Source organism: Tasmannia lanceolata, unplaced genomic scaffold (genome assembly GCF_043159265.1).
Source record: "Tasmannia lanceolata isolate RefF3 unplaced genomic scaffold, GAP_Taslan_0.1 ptg000007l, whole genome shotgun sequence".
NCBI classification, from domain to species: Eukaryota; Viridiplantae; Streptophyta; class Magnoliopsida; order Canellales; family Winteraceae; genus Tasmannia; species Tasmannia lanceolata.
Genome location: NW_027518684.1, coordinates 10,292,556 through 10,319,105, shown reverse-complemented (window position 1 = coordinate 10,319,105; position 26,550 = coordinate 10,292,556). Strand labels below are relative to the sequence as shown.

At 37.0% G+C, this 26,550-nt stretch overlaps 2 protein-coding genes across 6 annotated transcripts; one reads left to right on the top strand and one right to left on the bottom strand.

The window, feature by feature from the left end:
• Positions 1-4,354: 4,354 nt before the first annotated feature.
• LOC143881831 (uncharacterized) lies at positions 4,355-18,466 on the top strand. 5 transcript variants are annotated; one of them, XM_077385130.1, is made up of 15 exons: positions 4,677-5,451; positions 5,764-5,853; positions 6,422-6,533; positions 6,974-7,086; positions 9,093-9,215; positions 9,316-9,488; positions 9,633-9,708; positions 11,528-11,614; positions 13,010-13,090; positions 13,202-13,234; positions 14,153-14,206; positions 14,346-14,387; positions 16,813-16,891; positions 17,871-17,941; positions 18,048-18,466. In XM_077385130.1, the coding sequence occupies exons 3-15, from the start codon at positions 6,440-6,442 to the stop codon at positions 18,144-18,146; spliced, it is 1,125 nt and encodes a 374-aa protein (XP_077241245.1). In that variant the 5' UTR covers positions 4,677-5,451; positions 5,764-5,853; positions 6,422-6,439; the 3' UTR covers positions 18,147-18,466. The 5 variants fall into 5 exon arrangements, with proteins under 5 accessions (XP_077241243.1, XP_077241242.1, XP_077241246.1 ...); XM_077385127.1 differs by lacking the exons at positions 4,677-5,451; positions 5,764-5,853 and adding an exon at positions 4,356-4,609; XM_077385131.1 differs by lacking the exon at positions 5,764-5,853 and having other exon boundaries at positions 4,676-5,451.
• Positions 18,467-18,510: 44 nt separating this feature from the next.
• LOC143881833 (uncharacterized) lies at positions 18,511-26,280 on the bottom strand. The gene is made up of 5 exons (XM_077385132.1): positions 25,984-26,280; positions 25,268-25,374; positions 22,156-22,675; positions 21,544-21,662; positions 18,511-21,156 (listed from the first exon to the last, which is right to left on the bottom strand). The coding sequence occupies exons 1-5, from the start codon at positions 26,218-26,220 to the stop codon at positions 20,955-20,957; spliced, it is 1,185 nt and encodes a 394-aa protein (XP_077241247.1). The 5' UTR covers positions 26,221-26,280; the 3' UTR covers positions 18,511-20,954.
• Between the last annotated feature and the right edge of the window lie 270 nt (positions 26,281-26,550).

Genomic DNA, 26,550 nt, shown 5'->3' with positions numbered 1-26,550 from the left:
AGGTCTGCCCCTTTTTCTTGAGTTTGCCCTAACCACCTTTGATACCTTCAAGTGCCACATGTCAGCTTTTCATTTTGGTTACACTTAATTACATTGTAACAAATTTGTAGCCAATTGAATATCCGAGTGGGGTCCACAAGGTGGACAGTTTAGATTTCCCACCTTTTGGCATCCCTCACCATATTATAGTAATTTAAACTTGGTCTAATATGGGTTCTCAGCCTTTCACTTTTTGTGAAGGGCTGGGAATTAAAAACAAAATAGGATATGACTGATGTCAGCCACAAAAGGAGCTTAAATCATGTCTACAAATATTTATGCCGAGCTAAGGGAAATCATATATCCACCCCTGTTTTTTATTTGGGACAGCCCACTGTAGGGTATTCACTAGAGGGGGCTGTCCCTAGTTAAAAAAGGGGTGAAGTATAGAACTACAACTAGACCCACTTGTTCAATGTTATAATCATGGTTTTAAATTTCGGTTTGGGTTATAATTTCGGTCTTGACCGAAACCGAAATTTCCGCCAAAATCCAGTAATTAAAAAATTGTTATTTAATTATTTACCAAATTTTGGCTGAAATTACTGAAGAAATTTCGGAATAATTCTATATTTTCTTTAAAAAAATTTAATTTTTCGGCCAAATTTTGGTAAAATCCAAAATTTCGGATTTTGCCAAATTTTGGTTTCGGTCTCAACCGAAATTTCAGATTTCGGCTGAAATTTAAAACCATGGTTATAATCCATGCATCAAAGGCTCTGTTCAAAACTTAATTTTGTTTACAATAATAAGTTTTGGCTTGGTTGTCATAATCTAAATAAAACGAACACGCCTAAACTTTCTTAACCTTTGATGTGAAGATTTTCCTAATGATTATGATACGTGCCTAATTGGCCGTAACACAAATAAATAAAATCAAAAGAGACAAGAGGGAGAAAGAGGTTGATTAGAAGCAACCGGACCTCCTAACGGCTCGATTCGAGAAGAGCCATGACTCTCCCAAACAAAGTCTCATTTGCTGTAAATTATCTTCTTCCTTTTTTCTTATTCTTTTTCATTGAATTGCTACTACATAGATACAAGAAAGAGGGAGTGCCACATCACAAGCACACTTACCCACTAACAATACACATCATAAGTAACTAACTCCCACTACCCTAAACACATTAGCCACAACTAATGGCCATTACACTAAAACACATACCCACTACTATGCACTAACTAACCCCCACCTACAACATAAGAAAATACACATAACAGATTATGTATCATATTTTCCTAGCCATCATTTTTTCCTAACAGAAAGTCATTTGCGGCTGACTTTTGCATGAGAGAGCAGCCACCTCAGCTGAATTAAATGACTAAGACAAAGTCTGCCCAAGAGTGAGTGTGGCTCATGCAAAAGTCAGCCGCGAAATGCTTTTGGGCAAAAATCCCTAGCAAATCCCTGATTTGATAGTAAATGCCAAAATTTATTAATTAACAGGATTACTTATCTTAACCAAACAAATATCTGTTAATATGAGAAATGATATTGTCACCATCAAATATTGGCATTTTCCTTGGCGTTAGTTTGTCTTATTCCAAACATATCTACCAAGACACGCAATGAATAAGATTGAGATGAGTTCCAACGTCGTACTCTATATTCCACGTAATTTAGCTCAAGCTGGAGTATGCAATCTTCGGCTCGGCTAGTCTACGTCAACGGCTAAGAAATATATGTAGATAATAATGGTTTTAAATATGACAATATATCCATTTACATTGGCACTGCGGCCTGCCAATATTCTGGGATATTCCTTACGTGAAAATAGAGGAATGATAGAATGAAGGGCGCTCCTATTGGTGGATTTTTGCAAAGTAAAGCCCCGAAGACGTGGAAATGCTCCTAAAAAAGTGGAAAACGTGTTGACTTCGCAAACTGACTAACTTCATCCATGTCCCTGATAACAAATAGTAAAATGGCGTTTACATCCCTTCTTCTTCCTTCGAATCAACGGGGAGAGGGGTTAACTTAAAGACTAAACATGAGGGGTGTTTTTGTAATATAAAATATAATATAACAAAACTAGAAAATTTCATTTGAATTAACTAAACCCAACAAAAGAAAGAAGAGGAAGAAGCCGCCAAAATCTATGGTTTTGATGTGGTTCTTGGAAAAGAAATAGAAGATCTCGCACGCTCAGGCTTTAGTGGTGGGAAAACATTATCTTACAATAGATTTGTGAAGTAACCCATATTTACTTCAAGATTTCATTGTTGCTCTTTTATTCTTGTTGTACGCTTCAAGTTATGTGAAAACTTAACAAGAAAGACTTTGTAATCCTCTTTTCCTAGGTGAATTTCTTTTAGAGTTTATCCCGTGGTCTTTCCCTCCACTTCGGTGTTCTTATATTTACTTGGTGGGTTGCTATTTTGTGCTTTGTGGTTTTTTGTACTTGGCTAGTTTCTTGATTCATAGATAGAAGGAGGAAGTTTATCTACTGTTGTCCATCCGTATTTTCCAACATTAAGAAGCTCTTCTTCCCCACGTGTCTTCCCAATGGCTTTCCTTTACTGTTCACCTAAGTTGTTGATTTTGTTCCATTTATCATTTGATTTTGGTAAGTGGAACGAAACATTTTGATGTTTCAACGGGTCCGGCTTTTCATCTCGGAAAAGATGTTACAAACTAGAGAAATTTTTTTAATGGTATTTTTAAAAAAATTAAAAGAATATAAATTACTAGAAAAGAAAGAAAATTAATAACGTTTTGATGGATTTATATAGATTTTTTTGTTTGACGAAGAAAAAACAAAAAAAATACCATTTAAACTGCTACAAAATAACTAAAAATAAGAATAAAATAACAAAAAACAATAGAAATTTTATGGTGCCTGACTGTCGGTTCCGCCCTTGATAATCCACAACAGCCCACTTTTGAAGAGTCTGCTGTTGGATCAAACATCAAGGCAGTACTTTTTGCCGCCCACACAGGACTTAACTGATAAAAACTTTAAAAAAATAAAATAGCTGTTGAAGAGCAACATTGTAAATATGAGGAATGTTAGATTAAGAAGAGCCCTTGCAAAAAAAGGGTACAAGGGCTCCTGTGAGTGTAGCATTCCTCTAAGTATTTTTTTAAAAAAAATTGGGCCTGTAAGTCTGTAAGATTCTAGCTCATGGCTTAGTTCTAGGGGTGGACATGGTTCGGTTCGGTTCGGTTCCGAGGTATACCCAGAACCGAACCACTCCATTGTCGGTTCCTGAAACTTGGAACCACAACCGAACCGATTGTGGCTGGAACCAAACCGAACCAGAACCGAACTTGGTCGGTTCGGCTCGGTTCGGTTCCGAGGTATACCCAGAACCGAACCACTCCATTGTCGGTTCCTGAAACTTGGAACCAGAACCGAACCGATTGTGGCTGGAACCAAACCGAACCAGAACCGAACTTGGTCGGTTCGGCTCGATTCGGTTCTGGGTTCTAGCCGTTTCTACTTTCTACCCCCAGATCTCTTCCCTTTTAATTCCATCTTTTTTACTTTTTTTTTTGGTCTTTTGTTATATAAAGTAGGGATTCAAAATCAGTTCTCAAAAATAAATTTAGAGTTTATTCAAAATCAGTTCTAAAAAATCAAATATGAAGAGGGAAGAGAAAATGCGAGATTACCGTGAGGAGAGGCAGGGAGGAGGATACGCTGAGACAGAGTTCTCTATGGGCCGGCGGGGGCGTCGGTTGTGGAGGGGAAAGGAAGATGAAAGATTTAGGATTAGGGCTCGTTTTGAGTCTTGAGAAACAAAACACAGAACATAAGAAAAGTGAAAAGTAAAAACACACAAAAATCGATGGTTTTAATGTTATTAACCAAATAAAAATGATATCAGCACCCCTTTTTGTTTTTTTCCAAACCCAAAGCTCCAAACTATAAGAGGAAAATGATATCAGTACCCGTTTTTTTTTTGTTTTTCAAAAAACATATGAAAACTGGTTCGGTTCGGTTCGGTTCTCGGTTCCATACACCCAAGCCCAGAACCGAACCGGTTTCCATCGGTTCTCAAATTCTATACCCAGAACCGAACCGGCGGATTGTGGAACCGAACCGAACCAAATAGGCTGGTTCGGTTCGGTTCCTCGGGTTGGAACCGAACCATGTCCACCCCTACTTAGTTCAGCTTGGCTAGAAAACCTTAGCCACGTCATCCAAGCAGCCACGTCACCACTCACTTCGAAACCAACGTTCGCTCCCCATAAGACCACACGTTCTCGCACGTCAAATCCTCACCTGAGAGTTCGTAAAGCGCGAGGTCCCCGCCTATATATATGTAACTATGAACGTTAGCTAATAAGATCCCCCCCCCCTGCTTTTTACAAAGACACCCCCTTTTTACCATTTTAAAAAGCACTCAACAATCACCAAAAAAGCTGGAAAAAGCAGAGTCTGAGAAAATGGAATGGGGATTGAGAGCTCTAGCCCCTCTCGTACATCTCCTCATCCCTCTCTCCATTCATTGGGTTGCCGAAGAGATGACGGTTTCCGTTTTAGTTGACATCACAACTAACGCTCTCTGTCCTGGAAAATCCACTTGCTCTCAAGCAATCTACATCACTGGCCTCCAACAAACTGTAATTTATCCTCCTCTTTGCATTTTTTTCTTTGTGTTCTTGTACAGTTTTTTTTCCCCTTTTTGCTTCTTTTTATCTGATCTTGATACAAATTTCCGTGTAATCGTAGTAGTAGCATAGAAGCTTTGCTTGAAAGCTAATTTTCTTTCAATTAGTGTTATTTTGCTCGATTTCGTGGCATCTTTGTTTTTTTTTTTCCTTGTTTCCTAGGGCTTATTGGGTCTATTCTTTGGATTTTTTGTGTTCTTCAATTTTTCTTTTTCTTTTTAGCTGATCTTGATACTGATTTCCGTGTAGTAGTAGCATAGAAGCTTCGAATTTCGATTGCTTGAAAGCTTATTTTCTTTCAGTTAGAGTTCTTTCTTAGATTTGGTGGCATTTATGATTTGTGTTTATTCTTTGGATTTTTGGTGTTCTTCAATTTTTTTTTTCCCCGCTTCTTTTTAGCTGATCTTGATACTAATTTCCGTGTATTAATAGCATAGAAGCTTCGAATTTTGATTGCTTGATAGCTAATTTTCTTTAGGGGCCGTTTGGATACTCGGATTTTAGAATCCAGGTTTTTAGTTTGAAAACAGTGTAAAAGAGGTTCATGATCAAGCTGTTGTATGCTTTAACAACATTTCTTGGATTTTTAAGTGAGAAATCCAGGTTTTAAAAATCTCTCCCGCATCGTGAGATTTCTAAAACCTGGAAATATCGGATGATCAGCTACTCTCTTGCTGACGGAAAGAAGGGCGAGAAGTAAAAAACAACGGCTGGTCCCCTTCTTCTCTGGTCTCTTATCTACAATTTTGAAGAAATCCCGGATTCTAAAATCCGCATATCCAAACGCCCCTTAGGTTAGTGTTCTTTCGTTGATTTTTGAAGATTTGGTGGCATTTAGGCCCTGTTTGGATTCCAGGAATTTTCTGGAAAAGATTGGAAAGGCAAAACATTTTTAAAAGTCCCTGCTTTTTTACAAATTAAAAACATAATTTGAACTAATCCTATTCTTTTTGTACTCAGAGGGACCTTCAATTTATGCTATTATCCATCTAAATTAACCATGAACATGTCATTTCCCTCTAAATTGTAGAAAGAAAAATTTCCACTAGAAATATTTTTCTTTCATTCCTAACATGGCCTTATGGTTTGTGTTTATTGTTTCCTAGGGTTTGTGGAAGTTAATTACTCCATAGAAGGTCTAAGTTTTGATTTGTTGGGAAATTGGACTGGACTGCAATGAAGACAGATAGTTATAGGTTAAAAAGAAAACATACTTTCATCTTTTTATGCATTCGGAGTTCTTTTTTCTTTCTTTTTTAATTTTCAGTTTCTATAGCTGTGATTAGATTGCACACCCGAACTAGCTCTAATATTTTCTGTTTGAGAACCATTGTGCTATTATCTAACAAGTAGTTTGGATAGTTAAGGGTCTCTTTGGATACCTCTAAAGTTACATGTGCATAATCTTATGTTCAAATGGAGTTGATGCTGAATTTTATTATTTGCAAATAATGGTTATAATAGTTTTAAAATTGATATAGTTAATGCCTTCTAAAGAGGCCTTAATGTCCCATTCACGAATAAGACAACAAAGATAATCTTATCTGCATATTAGGACCAATTTTGGTGGCAAAGATCTGGAAGCCTCGCATAACTTTCTATTTAGAAGTCATGCTATCTTAGGCTTTACATTTCATTGCTTTTGGGTTTTCATTTTCTAGCACTTAAGTCATTGATTAGTCTTGACTTCATTATAAATGCATTTAAACATTGCTTTTGATATTTTAATGTTCTTGGGACTCAGATATATTGTTCTGCTTGTAGGTCGTAGGAATTTTCAAAATGGTGGTGCTTCCTATATTGGGTCAGCTGGCAGATGAGTATGGCCGTAAACCATTGCTTCTTCTTACTGTTTCGACATCTATTTTTCCATTTGGTATGATTCTTATCTAAACAAATGCTATTTTTTACCTCTGTTAGTCCCATGATAGTAGTTCTTCGTAAATGGATTCTGATTAATCATGCCCAGAAATATGCAAATTGGTTGTGAATTTTTCCTTCTGAACCAGTAAATGTTGCACACATGGTACAAGACATGCCTACGGAACTTTTAATGTTAGTTTGATATTAAGGTATTCTTTGATACAAGTTCATACTAATTAGACATTTGGCATCTAATTGATGTTATATTTGGTATTAGCCTAGTATGGTAAGAAACTAGATTGTAGTACGTTGTGTCTGCAGGAACACCCCCCCCCCCCCCCCCCCCCCCCTCTGCCCTATGACACTAGTTTGATGATATTTTCACATCAAGGATATATTATGTATTCAATTTCTTCTTATTATAAATCCTCATACTATGTTTTCTTGTTTCAGCTTTACTTGCTTGGAATGAGTCAAAGCCATTTGTCTACGCATATTATGTGCTCCGTACAATTTCATATATCATAAGTCAAGGAAGCATATTTTGCATATCTGTTGCTTACGCGGTAAGGGTTTTTCCTCAATTACCATAACCTTTGGAAAGATGGGGCCAATTCTACATTTTGAGGTTTTCTTCTGTTATTTTCTCTTTGGGGGGGGGGGGGGGGGGGGGCATTGAAATTTGGGTTACAAGAACCCTAAATTCCAAGGTTTTCCCCCAAGATAATTAGGATTAGTAATTAGGTTCAAAATTTACATTTAATTGGAATGAATTCTCTCTTTAATCTCTGATTTCTTTGCTGAGATCATGAGAATTAGGGACCATGATGGATCTAAGGAAAGAAATCTGTAGTTAATCAAATTCAATTAGGATTTGTGTTTTCTTTTAAGAAATCTTCCAAAAAATGATGTTCTTAAACCCCTCAAAGCACTAGAAATCATCAAAAGATACAGAAATCAAAGGATCATTGAAATTCTTAGAAATTCCAGATTTTACGATTTTTATGTCTCAGACTACGATCTACACTGAGACCAACGATCGTAAGATCTAGAAGTTCCCAGGAAATTCGAATTCAAATCTGGAGGGAAGCTCGAGCTCTTGCGATCGTAACATGTTGAGTGAATCGTAACCTAACAAAGGTTACGATCTCCCCAATAAGTTACTATCGTAAATTTTGATAAATCTAGAGGTCTGGAATTTGCCAAATTCTGACGCTTAATTTCAGATTTCCAGTGATGATAAATCTTTAATAAATGGCAAAATCAGATCTGGAGACTGAGATTCCCGGGTGGTAATGGTGCCTAACACCTTCCATTCCCATAACCAAGCCACGAACCTCCTCCTTTGGTGCCGTGGCTGCCTTAACAAAGTCATCTAAGGTCCTAGGCCTTCTCTTAGGTGGCGACTCTAGTCTTCCCCATCTGATCCATATCTGTGTGGGGGAGAATAGTGTAATTTGTTTTCCTATTTTGAAAATTAGAGAGCAAAATACACTTAAAATTCAAAAGCCATGTATCAAATGTATTTCAAGGTAGGGCCGGTCCCACACAACCGAAGCTGAATATTGCTCCCTGTCAACAACATCCAATGAGATTGTATGACTTATTGCTCTTATATTATACCTTGATATCTCCCTGATAACATCCATACCTCGCCATGGAGATAATAACCGTTCAATTCAGATTGCTGCCAATTCTGCTTTTCATGAATGTACAAAGCATGTTGAGGATTGTCATTATATCTGTTGATTCATGACAGAGGATGAATTATAACCATTAAAAAAAAAAAAACAAAAACAAAAAGACAGGATGAATTATATTGCCTTATGCATCTTCGTCAAATCAGCTTGCTGACATGGTCACGAAAGCAATGACTTGATCCACATGATTTTTCCGTTCGCGAATTGATGTTTCATGAACCAGTGCATCGATTTGAAGGGAAATAGGGAAGATAAGATACTTAATGCGCGATAGTCTTATACATTACGAAAGTGTATCCTTAAATATAAGATTCCTTTTATATCCACCATTCTTATATTGTACCAGGGGTATTGTTGGACTTATAAAAAAAAGGAGCAGCCCAGTGCACGAGGCTCCCGCCATTGCGGGGTCTGGTGATGGCTACATATACGCAGCCCTACCCCTGCTTTGCAGAGAGGCTTTGTTGGACTTATATGACTCATATTCTTTATATTAATGCCATCAATATACAAGCCGTGGACTTGATCTCTTCTATTTCTCTATTTCGTGTGGTTGCTTTGCCATGTGTTGAATATACTATATTATGTGTGAGAAGTAACATTCAATGCTTGCAATGTTGTAAACACTGTGTTATCTAGGGTTATATTTTGTAACTATGGCATGTTTTTTTTATGTCTTGTTTTATTCTTCTTGAAGGTTGTACTGATTCCTCCTTATCTGTTTTACCCTAATGGCTAAAATATTCACACCAATCACTTGAATTTGGTTCATGCGTTTATTATTTTTTCACATTATTATCATGCATGCTAAAGATTTCCAAGAGGGTATTAAAATTTCACAGTTATAATGAAAACAACTTCTTTCCTCATAGGCAGACGTTGTCGAGGGCAGCAAGAGAGCAGCAGCATTTGGATGCATAACAGGGCTTTTTTCTGCTTCACATGTTTTAGGAAATCTTCTCGCACTTTTCCTTCCGGAAGATTATATATTTAAGGCATGGTTCTTTGTTCTTCTCAAACTATAACATTAGTTCATAAGGATGATCATCTATCACATTCTGTCTTTTGCTTATCTTACTGACAAGTTGTGTTTAGGTATCCATATGTCTGCTGGTCTGTAGTACAGTTTACATGCAAATATTTCTGGTAGAGACGATTAGAACAGAGCAAAGGCCACATCAACATATGCCTTGTTTGTCTATGATTCTCGGGGTCTTCCAAGATCGGTTGAACTCAATGAAAGATACAGTAGCTGTGGTTATTCGCAGGTTTTTGTTTGCTCGAAAAACTTGGTGTCAATGATTTGAACATATCTTTAATCTTATCAGAATATCATTGGTATATTTTTCCATTACACATACATTTTGTGAAATTCATTCTCTCTGTCTGAAGTGGTGTATTTTTCTCCACAGTGAAATACTTAAGCGCATTGCTCTTGTTTCCTTCTTTTATGAGTTAGGGATGTCAGGCATCACCACTGTCTTGCTGGTACGTTATGTCTGCTCTTTGTAGTATATAGTGACAGTCACACACACACAAACACAATTCCGGGTGGCTGTGGTAAAAAGGAGGGGCACATTTATTAGCTTCCCTTTATATTATATATACTAAATGGTAAATTTATACTCGAGTGGATTGTACGTTTTATAAAGTAGATATAGAATGTATGAACTTTGTTCACTATAGAGGAGCTAGGATTTAATACTTTTTCTGGGCAAGAGTTAAGAGTTGGTTTCAGACTTCTTGATGTTCTTGCTATTGTCTCATACTTCCTGCTCTATTTAACCACATTTTCTAACCAGATACATCCAAATTGATCAAGTTAGTTTGTGTCCTTGATACTTTCAGTATTCTGTGGTTAATTTCATTTCCACGTGCAATTGAGAAAAAAGTATGGACTGAAATCCAGGAGTACAATTATCTATTTAATAACTGGTTGAACGCATACGACGTGACAAAGTGAATGAGAATCTAAGCTTGCATAATTTTAGAATTCATAGGTTAAATGGGAGAGATTTTAATAGAAAATATGCTTGAAACAACTTATGCGTACATGACCGCCACCCGGTATCACCAATGTTCTCTATGTTACTTGCAATGAAACAGCGGGCACTGGCTCCTTTACATCTCAGAAGACAGGGTTATATATCTAAGGCCCTGTTCATTTAAGATTATGTCTACCGATTGTGTCCAAAACCAATTATTGGACTCAAAATTAAACGTGATTTTGAGTCCAATAATTTGTTTTGGATTCACAATCAGTTGGCATAATCTTAAATGAACAGGGCCTTAATGTAGTGGGTGGGGATTAGGATGGGAAACACATAGGAAACATAACAAAAGGAAACTCATGAGGAAGAACTGAGTTGCTTTCTCAATAATACTGTATTTTTCAAATTTGAAAAATGATAAAATATGTAACCTGTAGTATTCAAACAAGAAGATTCTTGATGTGCACTATGTGATAGGCTGGGGATTGACAAAAGGTTTTTGTTTATGGGAGCTTGCTCCTTAGTGTTTTTTTAAGCTTTTGACCTTCGGTTTTCTTTTCTTTTCTAGTTTAATAAATTCTGGGCTGTTCTGATTATATGAAAGAAATGACATGTAGGGCAGATAATCACATCAAGAATAGCATCTCCCAACAACTCCCCTTAAACAAACAGAGCATAACCCAATACCATGATGAAATAATGTAAAAGGGCATCAATTCAGTTGAGGTTATATGGGTGACTACAGTGACAGATATGAGCAGTGCAACGATAAGAATGACTACGAAAAAGGTTTTGGAACTCCTCAAGTTGATACCCTAACTATAATGAACACCTTGAAGGGTTGAGGAAATGATGTATTGATTGATTAATTTTCTTTTTGTCACCTGGAGAGGATACTTATTACTTAAGTAATGGCTACTGAAGGTAACTATGTGAAATTCAATTTACAAATGTCAAAGAAAACTAGCTGACAAGCGACGCTAGAGCACATAGTAAACTTTGATAAGCCAAGTGGGTCAATTGGTTAATCTCCTTCTACTACTATTTAGAAGTAGATTGCTCTTCAAATCAAATATTTGTATGTTCTCTAAAAACCATGCTTCATTGTCTCGGTTATTTGATATGTCAATAGAACACTTAAAATCACTATCATTCAAGAAAATCTTATTGTACAACTCCATGTTGCTTGTTGCATTTTTTTTAATTTTTATTTTTTATGATTATTTGTTTAGTCTTCCTGTTTATTAAACTTAATTCTCACTGGCGCTGTTATATCTCAATTAATATTTGGACACTCACATAAAATTCTTGTGCAGTACTATCTGAAGTCAGCTTTTGGTTTCAGCAAGAATCAATTTTCAGAAATTTTAATGATGGTTGGAATAGGTTCCATCTTTTCCCAGGTACTATTATTGGGCTGTACCATTTCTGAACTCTTTGATGATAGGAAACATGTATTGATTTCTCTACTGCCTCCATTCCGGAGATACATTAATCTCTCCTTTTGATATTTTTTGTGATGATAAATGCCAATGAGTGGAGCACCTTTTGTTCTCCTATAATCAAAACTTTATGATACTCTAACTACTTGTTGCTTTCGAGTGTGGCTGGTATTTTTGCTCTATTTTTGCTCCACACTGAAGTAAATGTGCGATTTGACTGCTGAAATTCATTCAAATGGTCTGAGTTTTACCTATGATGGCATGTAATGGTGCCCCATGTACGGCGACTGTCTAGGAACACCCCCTTTAGCAAGTGTCTCCCAACATCGTTAGCACTATGGCCTATGGGGAGTAAGCGAGGAGGAAAATAAAAGGCTATTACAACTACGGGTCTCTCTAATTTTGTCAATTGTCACAGTGATCTCAATGGCCCTGAGGAATTGTATGTTGCCCACGAGGTGACATTGGACAAGTTGATCTCGTTGATATAAAGTATAAAAAAATACGGACCTCGGCCTTATTGGATCTGTTCTACTGATATATAGCATAATGAGGAACACATGTGGCTTCCCCACAATTGATCTATCCAAACTGTCCACTGGAGTCCCACCTTGGGTTTCCAATGGCCTCGAAACCTTGCTGATGAGATTGATCCTAACCATCCAATCAAGAGAGATCACTGGTATGTATTTGTGTATGCATTTGTCGGATTGTTAGGGTCATCGAACTAGCTTGATATTTGGGCCATGGGATGATATCCCACTAAGTGGTAGACGACACTGGCCAAGATGTGATCCATCAATGTAGTGAAGTTTAACCTCATTAATCATTATATTACAACATTGATTCAGGGAATTGGGCCATTCCTCTTTTCATAATAATTGTTAAATTAAGCATGAGTAGATGGATATTAATATCAATGGTTGATTTTATCCACATTTTTCAGAAGACAGACTCATATTTGATACAAGGAGACATTGTGGAAGTTAATGGCTCTCTTAGACTGGGTTTCCATGACAACTTAGATGATCAATATATTGCAGACTAACTTTAGGCATGGTCATATATAGTTTCCTTGTACTGTTCGATACCCATGGGATGTGTGTAATGTAATGCATTTCATATTATTACAAGTTTACAGTCACATTCCCCCTGCGTGCCTCTTAAAATATTAATTGCTACATTGAATGCTTTTTGTAATTCAAGCCTGAACAACTTAACTAAATTGTCCATCTGTCATAGTTCTCGAGGTAATTTATTCTGTAGTTGGATAATTCTATCCACTAATTATGGATGAATGCACTATCTTCTAGTTTACTTGCTATGTGGTATTAAATCATTGTGGTTTGGCTGTAGATTGTGGTGCTTCCACTTATCAATCCTTTGTTGGGAGAGAAAGGGGTATTATGCATTTCTTTAATCGCATCAATCACTTATGTAAGTCTTGCATTTGAAGAAAACACTTTATCCATCGTTTCTTTTGCTAATCTAGTTCTTAATCTTAAATTACCTTTCAAGGAAATTTTCTAACACATTTTTTGGCTGCAGGGTTTGCTCTATGGCTTGGCATGGGCACCCTGGGTAATGTCAGTCCTTTTCTTTTCTTTTTTTACCAGTAAAACCCACAATTTTAGTAAGAAAGTGAGTATTGAAAAACTAGGTCTCAGTTTGGAAATTGATCGTTCACTTTCCAAATTTGACTAGGCCCCATAAGAAATTAGTAGGTTTTCTTCTTTTTTTTTTATGGTAAGGATTCAGCACTCATTGGCTTACAGACTAAATTTCCAAGTCGACCAATGAGTTTTTGAACATGATGAACTTGATACAAATGCATACGTGCAAACTTATCTATTTGATCAAGAAGTGTGCGAGGAGAAGAACTCATTAACTATGGGGCTACAATATGGCTAGATTCGTCTCACCACCAAAAAAAGAGGCATCCTTATTGGCCTCACATGATGAGTTCCTCCCCCAAACAGCTGAACCACTTATATTGTATGAGTGGGTCCCTCCGTATGGCTGGCATCAACAAGACAATGACTCTTTCTTTTCTTGGTGTATGCATGGGTCCCTCTTTATCTTCTGTGTTGCAAGTCTCGTCAATCCATGTCACTGCTCTTAGCTATGACTTATAAGGTGAACTGCAGATCAATTACAATATATTTTTTTTGATAGGTAAGCTGGGATTGATCAATTACAATATTTAACCACGAGACTTTCTAACTTACAGCAAATATAGAGTAATTTAATCAGTTCACAACAATGGACAACCACCATAGGTCCATAGCTTTTATCATGGTTCTGCCATTAGCTTGGACAAAACAATTCAATTAATTTTCGTGGACTTAATTAGCATACATTGCACTTTAAGTCAACAAAAACCCTTTTTTACGTGTTACGAACACACGCAAACAAGGCAAACTTAGTGATTTCCATTCCCTGGATTCGCTATCATAACCATTATTAAGATGGCCCAATACTAACATGCCACTGATGCAGGTACCTTATCTTAGTGCCTCATTTGGAGTTATCTATGTCCTTGTGAAACCATCAGTAAGTCAGTCCCATGGAAAACTATCAAGAGAATATTTTACATATACAGGCTTTTGTTTTATTTTCACTTCATACAAAGTCAGTTATTGTCTTTCACTTTTGACGTGTAACTTTTCATTACTTGTTTTGCACTGGACAGACCTATGCAGTCATTTCAAAAGCAACGAACTCTGTTGACCAGGTTCATCTTATTATCTAAAATCATCTTGATGTTTCTATCTGGCAAACTAGAATATCACAGGCTAATATCTCAGTGCTCATTTTTATAGGTTGTCATGCCATTTACATGAGAAACTTTGTGCAGTAGAAAAAAATTCGAGAAATATCTCTCGAAAGATCTGATTCATTTAGTTAATTTTCTAGTAGCTGGCACATATCGATTCAGAGGTTTCTGGTGCATTTGTCATATTAATTTTCGTCAATGCCATCATTACTACAACTGTCATGATGTGGTTGATGGATCTATGAGTTAAAGAAATAAGCATATCAGATAGTAGCACCAAATTCTAACCTAACTAAAACTTCCTTTTCTTTCCAAGTAAGCAAACCAAGAATAAGAAATCATTGCAGCATCTTTTGTTTGTTCATTGAACCAGAATTTTTTGTAAGATAGGGTATTCAAAAGAGTCATAAATGCATATGCTATGAAATAGAAAAGAAAGTTGAACTTTCCTCTTCGATCTGACATGCATTCACGTACTAGACATCGGAACAATATATCTAAGTATATGGATGCAGACTTAAAGCTGATCGTTGCAGATTAAGAATTGCTCTCAATCGATCCACTTTTATAAGACAAGTTTTGTTTATAAGGAAAGAGGTTCTAAACAAGCTCGGTGGAAAAGAGCATTGATGCAAGTAATGACTGTAACTAAATTGACAGTCACGAATCTGCTAAACAAGCCAAAGAAAACCACAACACACTGCTGGGATTTCACAATGAAATTTTAGATCTCTGAACCTTTAGTTAGCCTCTTTAAGTTCCAGAAATTAGTTGATCAAAGGTCTCCCAAATATCTAGAATGTATAACTCCAGCACTTGATTCCCTCAGGGGTCCTTACTATGAAATTTAGAACTTTTAATCTCAGATCTGTGAGAATTTCAGGAATGACAGCCCTGTATATAAGGAGTCAAGAGAAGTGCTCAGACACAATAAGCTGGGGAAGAATATCAATCTCAGAGAAACAAGTTCATAACACTGAAACTTCAGCGAAAGAATTGATCTCAGATATATTCTAAGCCCTTGGCTGAGAAAACCTATATTTATAGGCAAAGAACTCATACACTTCCTTCTAGACTTGTAACTCATAAGAAATAAAGTTCTAAAACCAACCTAGTACTAGTGAATTTTCCGAGTTATGAACCAGAAGTATCGTAGATTGGCGAGTAAGTTTATTTACTTGACTATTACATGGCCAGATATCACCTTTTTCGTGATTCGTGAGTGTACTTAGACAATTTATGAAATCTCCTCGAATGCCACATTGAAATATGGTCATTCATATCTTGAGATATCTGAAAGAAAAACTTGGCCGAGGAATTTTGTACAATTCAAATGGTTATCTACAACTGGAAAGATACATAGATGTTAATTGGGCAGGTTCTCCTACAGATAGAAGATCTACTACATACTACTATACTTTTTTGGGAGGAAATCTTGTTATGTGGAAAAGTAAGAAGCTAAATATTTCGACGGTCAAGTGCAGAAGCAGAGTATAGGGCTATAGCCCATATTACTAGTGAGCTGGTTTAGCTATGTTCCTTTTAAGGAAATGGGTTAAGTCTCCACGGAAGATATATTGTGACAATCAAGTAGCTTAACATATTGCAAATTATCATATTTTTCATGAGTGAATGAAGCACATCGAGATTAATTGTCATTTTGTGTGAGACAAGGTGATGAACAAAGGGGTGATTCCCTTTGTTCATTCCCAAAATCAGTTAGCATATTCTTTGACTCAAGCTGTAAGTCTCAATATGTTGCATTTCATTTGTTCCAAGCGGAGCATCCATGTTGTTTATGCTCCAGGCCGAGGGGGATTATTAAAGTCATCTTTATGTAAATAAAGGTAGTTAAGCATCCATGATGCTCCAGGCATATGGGTATTGTTAAAGTCATCTTTATGTAACTAAGGGTAGTTTAGGAGTTTATAAATCTCACATAATAAATAGGGAGGGGAGATCATGAAACACAACTGATGTTCTCTCTTCTCCCCGTTCTCCCCTACGAATTTTCTCCTCCTCATTTTCTTTTCTTCCTTTTTTCCCTAAATAGTAGCATAAAACTGAACTTACTGTCCTTAAATTTTATTGATTCATTTCATATATTAGTTTTTTATTTGCAGTATCAAATTGTATCCTCATATCTTTTGATTGCCACATTTAAATTGTATGCTGCAAATTAGTCATTAATCATCTTTATCCAAGTTTCTATCCCTTAGACTTCATTATTTTTTCATACCAAGTACGGTAAGATGTGGTTCATTAGTTATCTATAAATGAAATTAATGGAGAGAGATGGAGAGGAATTTACCAACCTCCCTGTTAAAATTATTTATGGAACTCATGTTAAAATCGTGAAGTCATATGATAAACCTAATGCCAGGGAAAAGCGCAAGGACTTGTTGCTGGTGTACAGTCTGTTGCAAGCTTCATATCACCACTCGCGATGAGTCCATTGACATGTAAGTTGGTTTGGAACACTTTTTGAATTCAAGGCCTTTAGCTCATCCAAATTATTACCATTCAGTCAAAATGCAACACCAGTAACAGATGTCTGTGTGGCCTGACACACACACACACACACGAGAGAGAGAGAGAGAGAGAGAGAGAGAGAGAGAGAGAGAGAGAGAGAGAGAGAGATCATATTTCTCTCCAGTATAATCCTTTAGGCTTTCACAAGTACTTAACAATCTCAGACAAGTACCCGGAAATTGTCGGAAATAATTCTATGTGTAGCATGGTATGAAACACTCATAATCAAGCCCACTAAGGTGATGCCAGCATGACTCAGACACGTTCATTTTGTTGGCTCTGTTATCTATATGTCATAGCTTTAAATCTCATAAACCTGGTGATCCTAAATGTATGACTGCCTGACTGGTGATCCACAAGTGGGATGGTTAAGAGAATTGAGCAATGGCCCGCATTGAAAGTCCTCGAATCAAATAGTTAGGATTGTCCTTTGTCTGATAATTAAGTTATGGTATCTGTAGAATGGTGCTCCCCAGATGAATGGTCTGGATCATAGTTAGCAAAACACGGTTAGGCAATAAAACGGGACGGCAAAGATTCGAGTTTAATACAGTTTTGGTTAAAAAAACGTAGTAAATAACGGAAACACAAAAAAATGCATTTAAAATTTTGTAATTTACAAAATATAGTCAGGTTAAAGTTGGCCAAAAAAAACTTCTTTAATATGTTTAAAAAAGCATTTTCCTAAAAAATGGTGTAAAAGTTTTAAACGGCACTTTTTGAAAAAAAAAAAAAAAAAAACACCGTTTTTCTAACTATGGTTTGCTGAGATAATTGTGGGAGGACTCACACACAGGTTATCCTATGAATGTTTCTTAGACTCTTACAGGTTCATCATACAGTATCATTTCCCTTAATTGTAATCTAGGTTCCTTTGGAATTTCTTGCTTACCCTCTGAAGTTTTTCAGCTCTGTTCCTGTCAACCAACGCACCATTCCATTGCAAAGGTTTCAGTATCGTGTGTGCATCTATTTCCATGGTACTCTCTCTCTCTCTCTCTCTCTCTCTCTCATCTGATCTTGATGTTGAATGCTTGACACTTGATCTTGATTGGATCCTCTCGGTCTGCAATTCAATATGTGCAGGTGATCTCCTTGTACCATGCCTGGCTACTAAAACCAGAACAGCTCTCAAACTATGATCCGCAAGAAGATGAACACATCGAAGCTCCCCTCCTCTCATGACCCTGACCAAGCTCCATGCCAACAGCTGACAATGGTCCTACTGGCCATGATTGGGCATCAAATTGACACCACCATTGTTGCAGATCCATGTATCTTTCTTGGTGAGTATCCCTATGTCAAATTATTCTACTACTACAGCCTTTTTTGTAATTGTATAGGACATTGAATGTAGAGGAGAATCATGTTCTTCAAATCATGTTCTCATTTCAAAGATCAAGATATAAAAGGTAGCAAAACGTCCAAATAAATTTGGATGTATATTGTATGGGACAGTACATTGATTGGCACCTTAACTTAAAATGATTTAAAGTATTTTCTAACGAGTCCCTCAATGCTTCTTGTTTTCACTGTCATATCAAATTCAGGGAAACAGAACATGAAAAATAGAAAGGAGGGGCAGTCAAGAGAGCACATGCAGCATACAGTCATGTGTTCACTGATTTGGGGCAATTAATGAGTTTGGCCCATTGCTACTCTTCTCACAATGATCAAGCGTTCTTAGCACCTTATATCAAGGTTAATAACGGCACTATGTTTAACCATTGATTATTTGCAGGCCTTAATCTCTGTATGAAATTTCAGTTTAGCGTGGACCCAGGCAGACACTTGCGTGGTGCCATGTATACTGTGGGCTATGATGGTCCATTTCTCAAGTAATACACAATCTCTCTTTTGGATTTAGGCTTGCAAACATTTTTCCACTTTACCAAATGCTTCACCCTCTACCCTTTCTTCCTCTTCCTTCCTCTTCCTTATAGGAACTCACATTGAAGCTCGTTATGCTTGGCCTCCGTTACTCCATCTTGAATAAAGACATGAAGTAGGATGGATGATGAAATCCCCACTCCTTTCGAGAACCCTTTAATTTGCCCAATCTCTTTGGCTCCTGTAATGATCTACTGAAAGATTCCAGTGTGAAGAGGAAGGGCATAATGAGTCAGCTTGTCTTAAGCCCCTCGAGCTCTTACAGAAGCTTGTGACTTTTTTCATTGATCAAGATAGAGACATAAGAAGATGAAATTCAACCCATCGTCCACTATTTCCAACGGTTTTCAAAACTCATTCTACCCACCAAATAATCCACTAAAGCATACGCCTTCTTCTTATCCACCTTGCAAATTACACGACCTCTCTTTTCCTAAAGTCAAGGCACTCATTTGCAATAAGGACCACTCAGACGTACTCAAACCTACACATAGGCACCTTGTTCGGTGACACAACTTCAACCACAACCCCTATCCATCTTGACAAGTTCCTTCTCGGGGACAAAAGAACTCCTAGAGCATAATAAGGACACTATCTTTCACCCTTTCCCAATTCTCTCAAAACTAAGGGGCAGTTTCGATATGCAGATTTTAGAATCTTGGATTTCCTCAAAATTCTGGATGGAAGAGGAAAGGATACCATCAGTCGTTTTCTTGGATTTCCTCAAAATTCTGGATGGAAGAGAAAAGGATACCATCAGTCGTTTTCTGAATTCTCGCCCATCTTTCCGTCGAGCAAGAGAGTAGGAGATTGACGTGTTTCCAAGTTTTAGAATTCTCAGGATGAGGGAGAGATCTGAGATTTCTAAAACCTGAATTTCTTGCTCAAAATCCGAGGACGTCCGTCGTTTTCTGCCCCTCTTTTACACAGATTTCAAACTAAAACCTGGATTCCAAAATCCACATATCGAAACAACCCATAAGGCAATGTAAAAAAGCCAGCCCATACACCACTTCTTCTACCTCTAGGCAAGAGGCATTCTTATCCCCTTGAGCAAATTGCGACAAAATTGCTCCAGAAAGTCGTCTCCAAGTTATTTCTTCCCATATCAGCACCTCTTCATACTCTTTCTTTAGTTCTGCCCTCTTTCCCGTTCCTCTTTCAACAATCTTACTCCAGCTTCTCTATCAGCCACAATTTGCGAAGCAACACTCCCGACTGCATTTTTTCTCCATTGATTTTGATCCTCTAAGTCTTGAATATTCAAGAAAGGCTCCCATCCTCCCTCTGGTTACCAATTGGAGAAAAGAAAAGGAAACTTGTTCTTAAATTACTTGGGCCCTGTCTGTTTTGGACTCGCAATCTATCCACAAAATTCAAATACAAACAAGGCCTCAAGAGGCCCGATTCTAAGGCCCTGCTCATTTTGGATTTTGATAATCAATTTTGTCCAAAACTGGTTACTGAAGTCAAAATTGCATTGAATTTTCAGTCCAATAATTAGTTTTAAACTCAAAAAAGAACAGGCCCTAAGGATGGTTTCGGATAAAAAGCATATGCTCAACTATTCTTTCACTGAGATAACAGCAGAGGAAATTGCATTCCTCTCTCTCTCTCTCTCTCTCTCTCTCTGTGCTGCATTCCTCAGGAATGTCTTGCCAGATCGGTCTGTTAGAATTAATTTTTGCCCATCTGATTTCAAAGGCTGTATTTTATAGAATAGTCGTTATTCACAAAGTCCAAAGTGTGAAGTGGCTAGAGCATAGCAACAGCATGAGAAACAAATGCAGAATTCAGCGAGTTATGGGGCCCTAAAGTTGCTACTGGGATGTTAAGCATCTATTTTCATTGCAACTAACATCTCCCTCAATGTGATCAGAAGGACAAGGTGAAGACTGAGATTCCCAGAGCTCTCAGTGCTGAAATTCCCAGAACAACCATATATTGCGCTTCATGGGATGATGAGGATAAGAAAATGAAAGTGTGTGAAGGTATTAGAATGATCTTTACCAACAAGATGGTTTGACTGAGCAATAGTGCCAGGCTTGAAAGAAATTTGATTTGTAAGAGATGGTGAAACTGGTATCTCATTATCCTCAGCAATCACTTTGCAACAGCTACAACATATGCATTCCATGCATCTTGTTGTTCGAAAGATGAAACCTCCTCGTATTTAACATCACGACCGACATCAAATTCCTCTGAGTTTTCGCTTTCTCGTGTATCCGGCATCTCTCGAATCCAAAAATGCACAGATCGGAATCCAGCCTCTTCCAAGCAATCCTTGATTTCTGGCAATGACCACCTTCATATGCAAAATTTGACTAAGGTTCAGATTCCACAATGACTAAGATTCAGATTCCACAACAGTATTTGTAAAGCAAGGAACATGTTATTTCAACCAGTGGACAAGTCTAAATGAAGAGAATAGAATTTATTTATCACTTTTGAGATACTGGGATTTCAATTTGTAGGAATAGGGAAAGAAACTAGCTAATTCCGCCCCAACTCAGTATGTTGAATCCAACCAAAATATGAGTAGGCTGATCTCTTAGCTAACAGATAAGCAATAAAAATAAGACCTAAGACTCAATCAATCTTCGAACCAAGTAATGGTTTCACCAATTAAATTCAAACATGTAATAGATTTGGTGATGCTAAGAATGCCTTCAAAAGAAATAAGACTACTTACAGCCTCCAATTATAGGAAAACGCATGGCGAAGTGTCTGCTGCTTCTTTCCAAGATGAAAGTGGAGGCTAATTCTTGTTGTGCGATTTATAATATCAAACTCAGCTTGCTCCCAGACATACTGTAAATGAAAGCAGGCAGCTTGTTAGCTGGCAGAATTATAAAGCTTTGGATGACAAATACTTTTAGTTATTCTATAAAACTTGCAGCTTAAAAAAAGCAAGAAATTAACAAGGTCACATGAAAGATGTCGATTGCTCTACAGAGACCAATAGTTGGTGTTAAAACTCCTTACTGTGAAACAAAATTTAGGATGCCTTCCAGACGCTATTCAGGAATCAAGTAGTTCAATTAAAAAGAGAAGCATAAAGGCTAAATACTGCATTTTAAAATGCGTGGTAACACGTGCACACGCCAAGTTCAAAATTAGAGGTAGTCGTAGAAGCTCTTCCATTATTTATTAAGCCTTTGGTGTCTCTAAAAAGTGATTTAAGCTAATGCAATTCCCAGAGGCTACCTTAGACCATACTCCGACTGCTGAGATCAGGGCATATCTGAATTAGTAAATGAAAAATGACCCACTCTATTACCTAAATGGAGCCAGAGTAACTTACTGTAAAACTTGAAAATCTCCTTTTAAGCCTTAGCTTGCACTCTGATGACGTGCCTCCGTATAAGTCCATGACGAATATACCACCTTTTCTAGACAAGGTGCCAAGAGTATGCTTAAAATACAAGATCAGGTCCTTACGCCTTTGGAGGCAGCAACAGCTGTAATTGAAAGCACATACAATGTCTCTAGCTGGCAGTGAGCAGCTTTTTTTCTTAACCTCATAATCAATAGAATTGCCAGTGCTCGCTTGATTAGTAGATTGGGATTCAATAACCTCCTCAGCAGTCTCTGCGCACCCTTCATGTCCATTCAAACTTATGTTTTCAACGAGATCTTGAAGTTTGTATCTCACAAGGCTGGCCTCAAGAGGTTGCAAAACATTTCCATGGAACAGGGATATTCTAGAATACCCATCAGGCCCGATCTTATTCACATTGTTTTCCAGACACCACGTAAGGGCCTCGAGGTCCAAATCAACTCCTACAGCAGTTCTTCTCGGATCAGTACAGAGCCATTCTGTACTGGCAAACATACAGAGAAATTGTTGCATTAGTTCCCTCAAGTTGATAATCTACAAATCTACACATGAAAGAAAAAAGAACACAGCAAGAACCTGGACTATATTGATAATACTCTACATATTAATTTCATTTTCATAAAAACTAGTTACTGGATGTGGCAATAAACATGGCAGGGAGCAGCAACTGAAAGGACTTGAATCGTCTAGGAAGCAAGAGTCGCAACAAAGAGCACATGTGCTAGAAGTTTTGTGCAACTATAATTGAACTAGAGTTTTAACCAAAATAGGAGACTTGAACGGGCTAAACTTCATACTTATTGAAAGGAATAGGAATGAGTTTTTACATTCTTCCCAGGAATAATATATGGCAAACAGATCATCTTCCCTCCCTGTTTCTCATTCCCACTGCTTTCTGTATGCTATTAGCATTAACTGACATCTTTATAACTATTTCATCCCATTCTAAAAAGAGAGTAAGTAGTGACAGTGAAATGGGTGCCTTTTGGTTTCACAAAATGGGAGCAAGAACAGAGTGGAAAAGAAGCAATCCAAAAATTCAAAAAGCCGGAGCCAGAGTAGGTGTGGGCAAGCATCTGGTCTTATAAACTAACAGAGGAAGCAGTAGTGCCTAGAAAGCATATCCATAAATAATAAAAATAACTGAAAACATGCATTCGTATTTAACAAGATACAGAATGTAGATTATTTACTGATTATGTTTATAGAGAACTGGAATAGATAATTTCAGAAAATAACAACAAAAAAGAAGAAGCAAATGATACAAAATCAATGAAGATTTTTATAAACTATGACAGCAGAAACTAGGGTTTTGAGGGTGGGTCTAAAATGCTCAGACAGCCTGATACATGAGAGGATAAAATGGGTGATTTCCTCAACACTATTTGTAGTGCAATCAAATGATCAATTGATCCAATATGTTTAGAGGATGGCTGCTCATGAGTATTTTGGGCTTGATTTCAGGCTTTGGGATACAGAAGCTAAAGCTTGGATTGTGGAACTGCCTCGTCATTATATTTGAGACTAGGTACTAAAACTAGATACTGAACAATGTTACAATGTAGAGAAATATAGTTCCAATAGAACTAGCTCCAACGAATCGAAAAATACTAGCAAGTTTCACAAGAGCCTATGTCACAAATAGTTCCAATATTTTCAAAATATAGAGATTTTATCGTGATCTTTTGATAAAACGAGAAAATCCCAAAACAATCCCAGGAATTTTAAAAAAGGGATTTGCTAGCGTCCATCGCAGATGGTCTGTTGCATGTCAGACCAGCCACACAGGCTCACATTACAGCAGCTTTTGTCTTCAGTCATGAGGTGGCTCATCTGACATGCAACAGACCATCTGCGATAGACGCTATGCGATGGACGCTAGCAAATCCCTTTAAAAAATGTAGCGATATTTTCATTTATCGCAATAATATCACGATATTTTTAAGATATTTTTTATTTTTTTTCTCAATTTATATATTTTTAAATAATTTTATTCTATCGTTTTCCCGATATAAACCTGAATAAATAAAATAAAAATAAAAATATCCAGCCATTTCCCTTGCTGAGAAATTCTGAGTACGATATTTGTGACATACATTGTTTTGAAAATCTTACGATTTACGGTTCAATTTACGATTCGATTTACGATTCTTAGGCAAAACGATTTGAATCCCATGATGAATCTTAATTTGTGTGAATCTTTCAATTTTTTATTGAATCTTACGATTCGATCGTAAATCGTACGATTCATACGATTTATGTGATTTATCCAAATTAAGTTTTGTACAAAAGAAAATATGTCTTTCTTTCAAAAGACCTCATTTCCTTTCTACATTACAATAAGCCTTTGAAATCCCTCTCATTAGAAGGAAGACGACAGAGGAGGATTAGGACATCGAACAAATCGAACCAATCGAGCACAGAGCATTTGTTGAGGGCATTACTCACATCGAGGTGGGAGTCGATGTGGGAGACTACCATAATAAGGACAACATCGATTCCCGTCTTTTATGATTGATATTTCTCATTTGATGTTTGAGACTTTGAGAATTGATATGATCATGTGTCTTTTTATAAAGATTATTAACCAAGATTCATGGTTTTGGATGAGGCTTAGATGATTAGTATGTGTCAAGTTTGTCAGCAAACAATTTGTATTACGATATTGAATGCTTATCATGGTAGTTTCTGTTTGAATTAATGAATAATTGGCTATTTTTATTCTTTAATTTATTTATAATTTTTATTATACATATTTTTTTATATTTTTGAATGAATCTTACAATTTACGATACGATTTACCATCCGATACGATTCGATTCCGAATTTCAAAACATTGGTGACATATACAAGAGCTCCATTGTTGTGCACAATTCAAACTTTACAATGATCCAAAGAATGAAATGGAAATTACAATTTTCCCAGATTGTTTCATGCACACTAACTCTAACTCCAGTATTCAACGCATTCCCTGAATTTTCTCTTTCAAGAATTACATCTGACTAACTGATCTTAACAGATGCTAATAAGGAAAAAGAACACGAAACAAGTTAATCAAGCCAAAACCAAAGCTAACCTTAAAAGAGCAGTTCCACAGAAATCTTCTTGTAAATGAAGAGGCAATCTCCCGCCAACATACAATAGAAAGAACTTCTGCAAATAGCTAATGTCTCCTTTCGGCGACTGCAAATTCATAAATTTTTATTTCCAGTAAAAAAAATCTAATAAAACCCCAGAAATGGATTTCCGAAAAAAGAAAATCGAATCAAAGAGGAAGTTTACACAATCACCTAAACCCTGTCATTCCCCAAAAACCCTAGGAGCAGATAATCCGTTCCTAGGTTTAGATTCATCCTCTCCTTTCTCAAATTCACCAACTTTTATTTTCGAAAAAAAAAAAAATCTAATAAAACCCTAAGAAATGGATTTCCGGAAAAGGAAAACAATTCAAAGAGGAAGTTTACACAATCATCTAAACCCTGTCATCCCCTAAAAACCCTAGGAGCTGATAATCTGTTCCTAGGGTTTAGATGTATCCAAACGGATTTCTAGGGTTTAGATGCATCTTTTCCTTTCTCAAATTCATTCTACTAAAACCCTAGAAATTAATTTCCTGAAAAGGAAAACGAATCAAAGAGGAAGTTAACACAATCGCACTAAACCCTAAGATCCTAGAGTTTCTAGGGTTTAGAAGCATCCTATCCTTTCTCAAATTCATTCTAGAAACCCTAGGAACGAGTTTTTGAAGAAGTGGAAAAGGAATTAAAAAAAGGAAGAGTTTCCGCATTTAACCTGGACGGATTTCTGATAGAGGAGGAATTTGGAAGGAATTGAATCGATTGGAATCAACTGATTTTCAGGGGCATTGTCGTCTTCTTGCTCGCTTTTTTCTTCTTCTTCATCTTGTGTTGAGATTGGGAGATTATATGCAGAGGAAGGCAAGGCATCACCTTCGTCTTCTTCTTTATGAGGAGGTTGTCTTCGACTGTTATTACCATTTTGCCTCTGCTTCTTCCCATGCTTTCCCATTTTGCCCTTTTCTTCTCCCCAGCACCACCAATAGAACCCTGGCCAAGAGGCAAGGCCTTGTGTTTATATGGTGTAAGCCCATGTACTCTTAGCATTTTATAAATATACTGTACGGCTTACAGCATTGGATGATCCAAACCGTCCATTTGATGGATCATCATATGGTGTAAGGTGTACAGTACTTTTGAGAAAAATGCTAGAGTATATGGGCTTACACCATATAAAATATGGTATTAATTAAACTTAATCAAGGGCGGATCCACCGCCCAGATTGGAATACATGCAGGTACGCGCAGACACTGTGTAATTTCTATTGTAACAAAATCAATG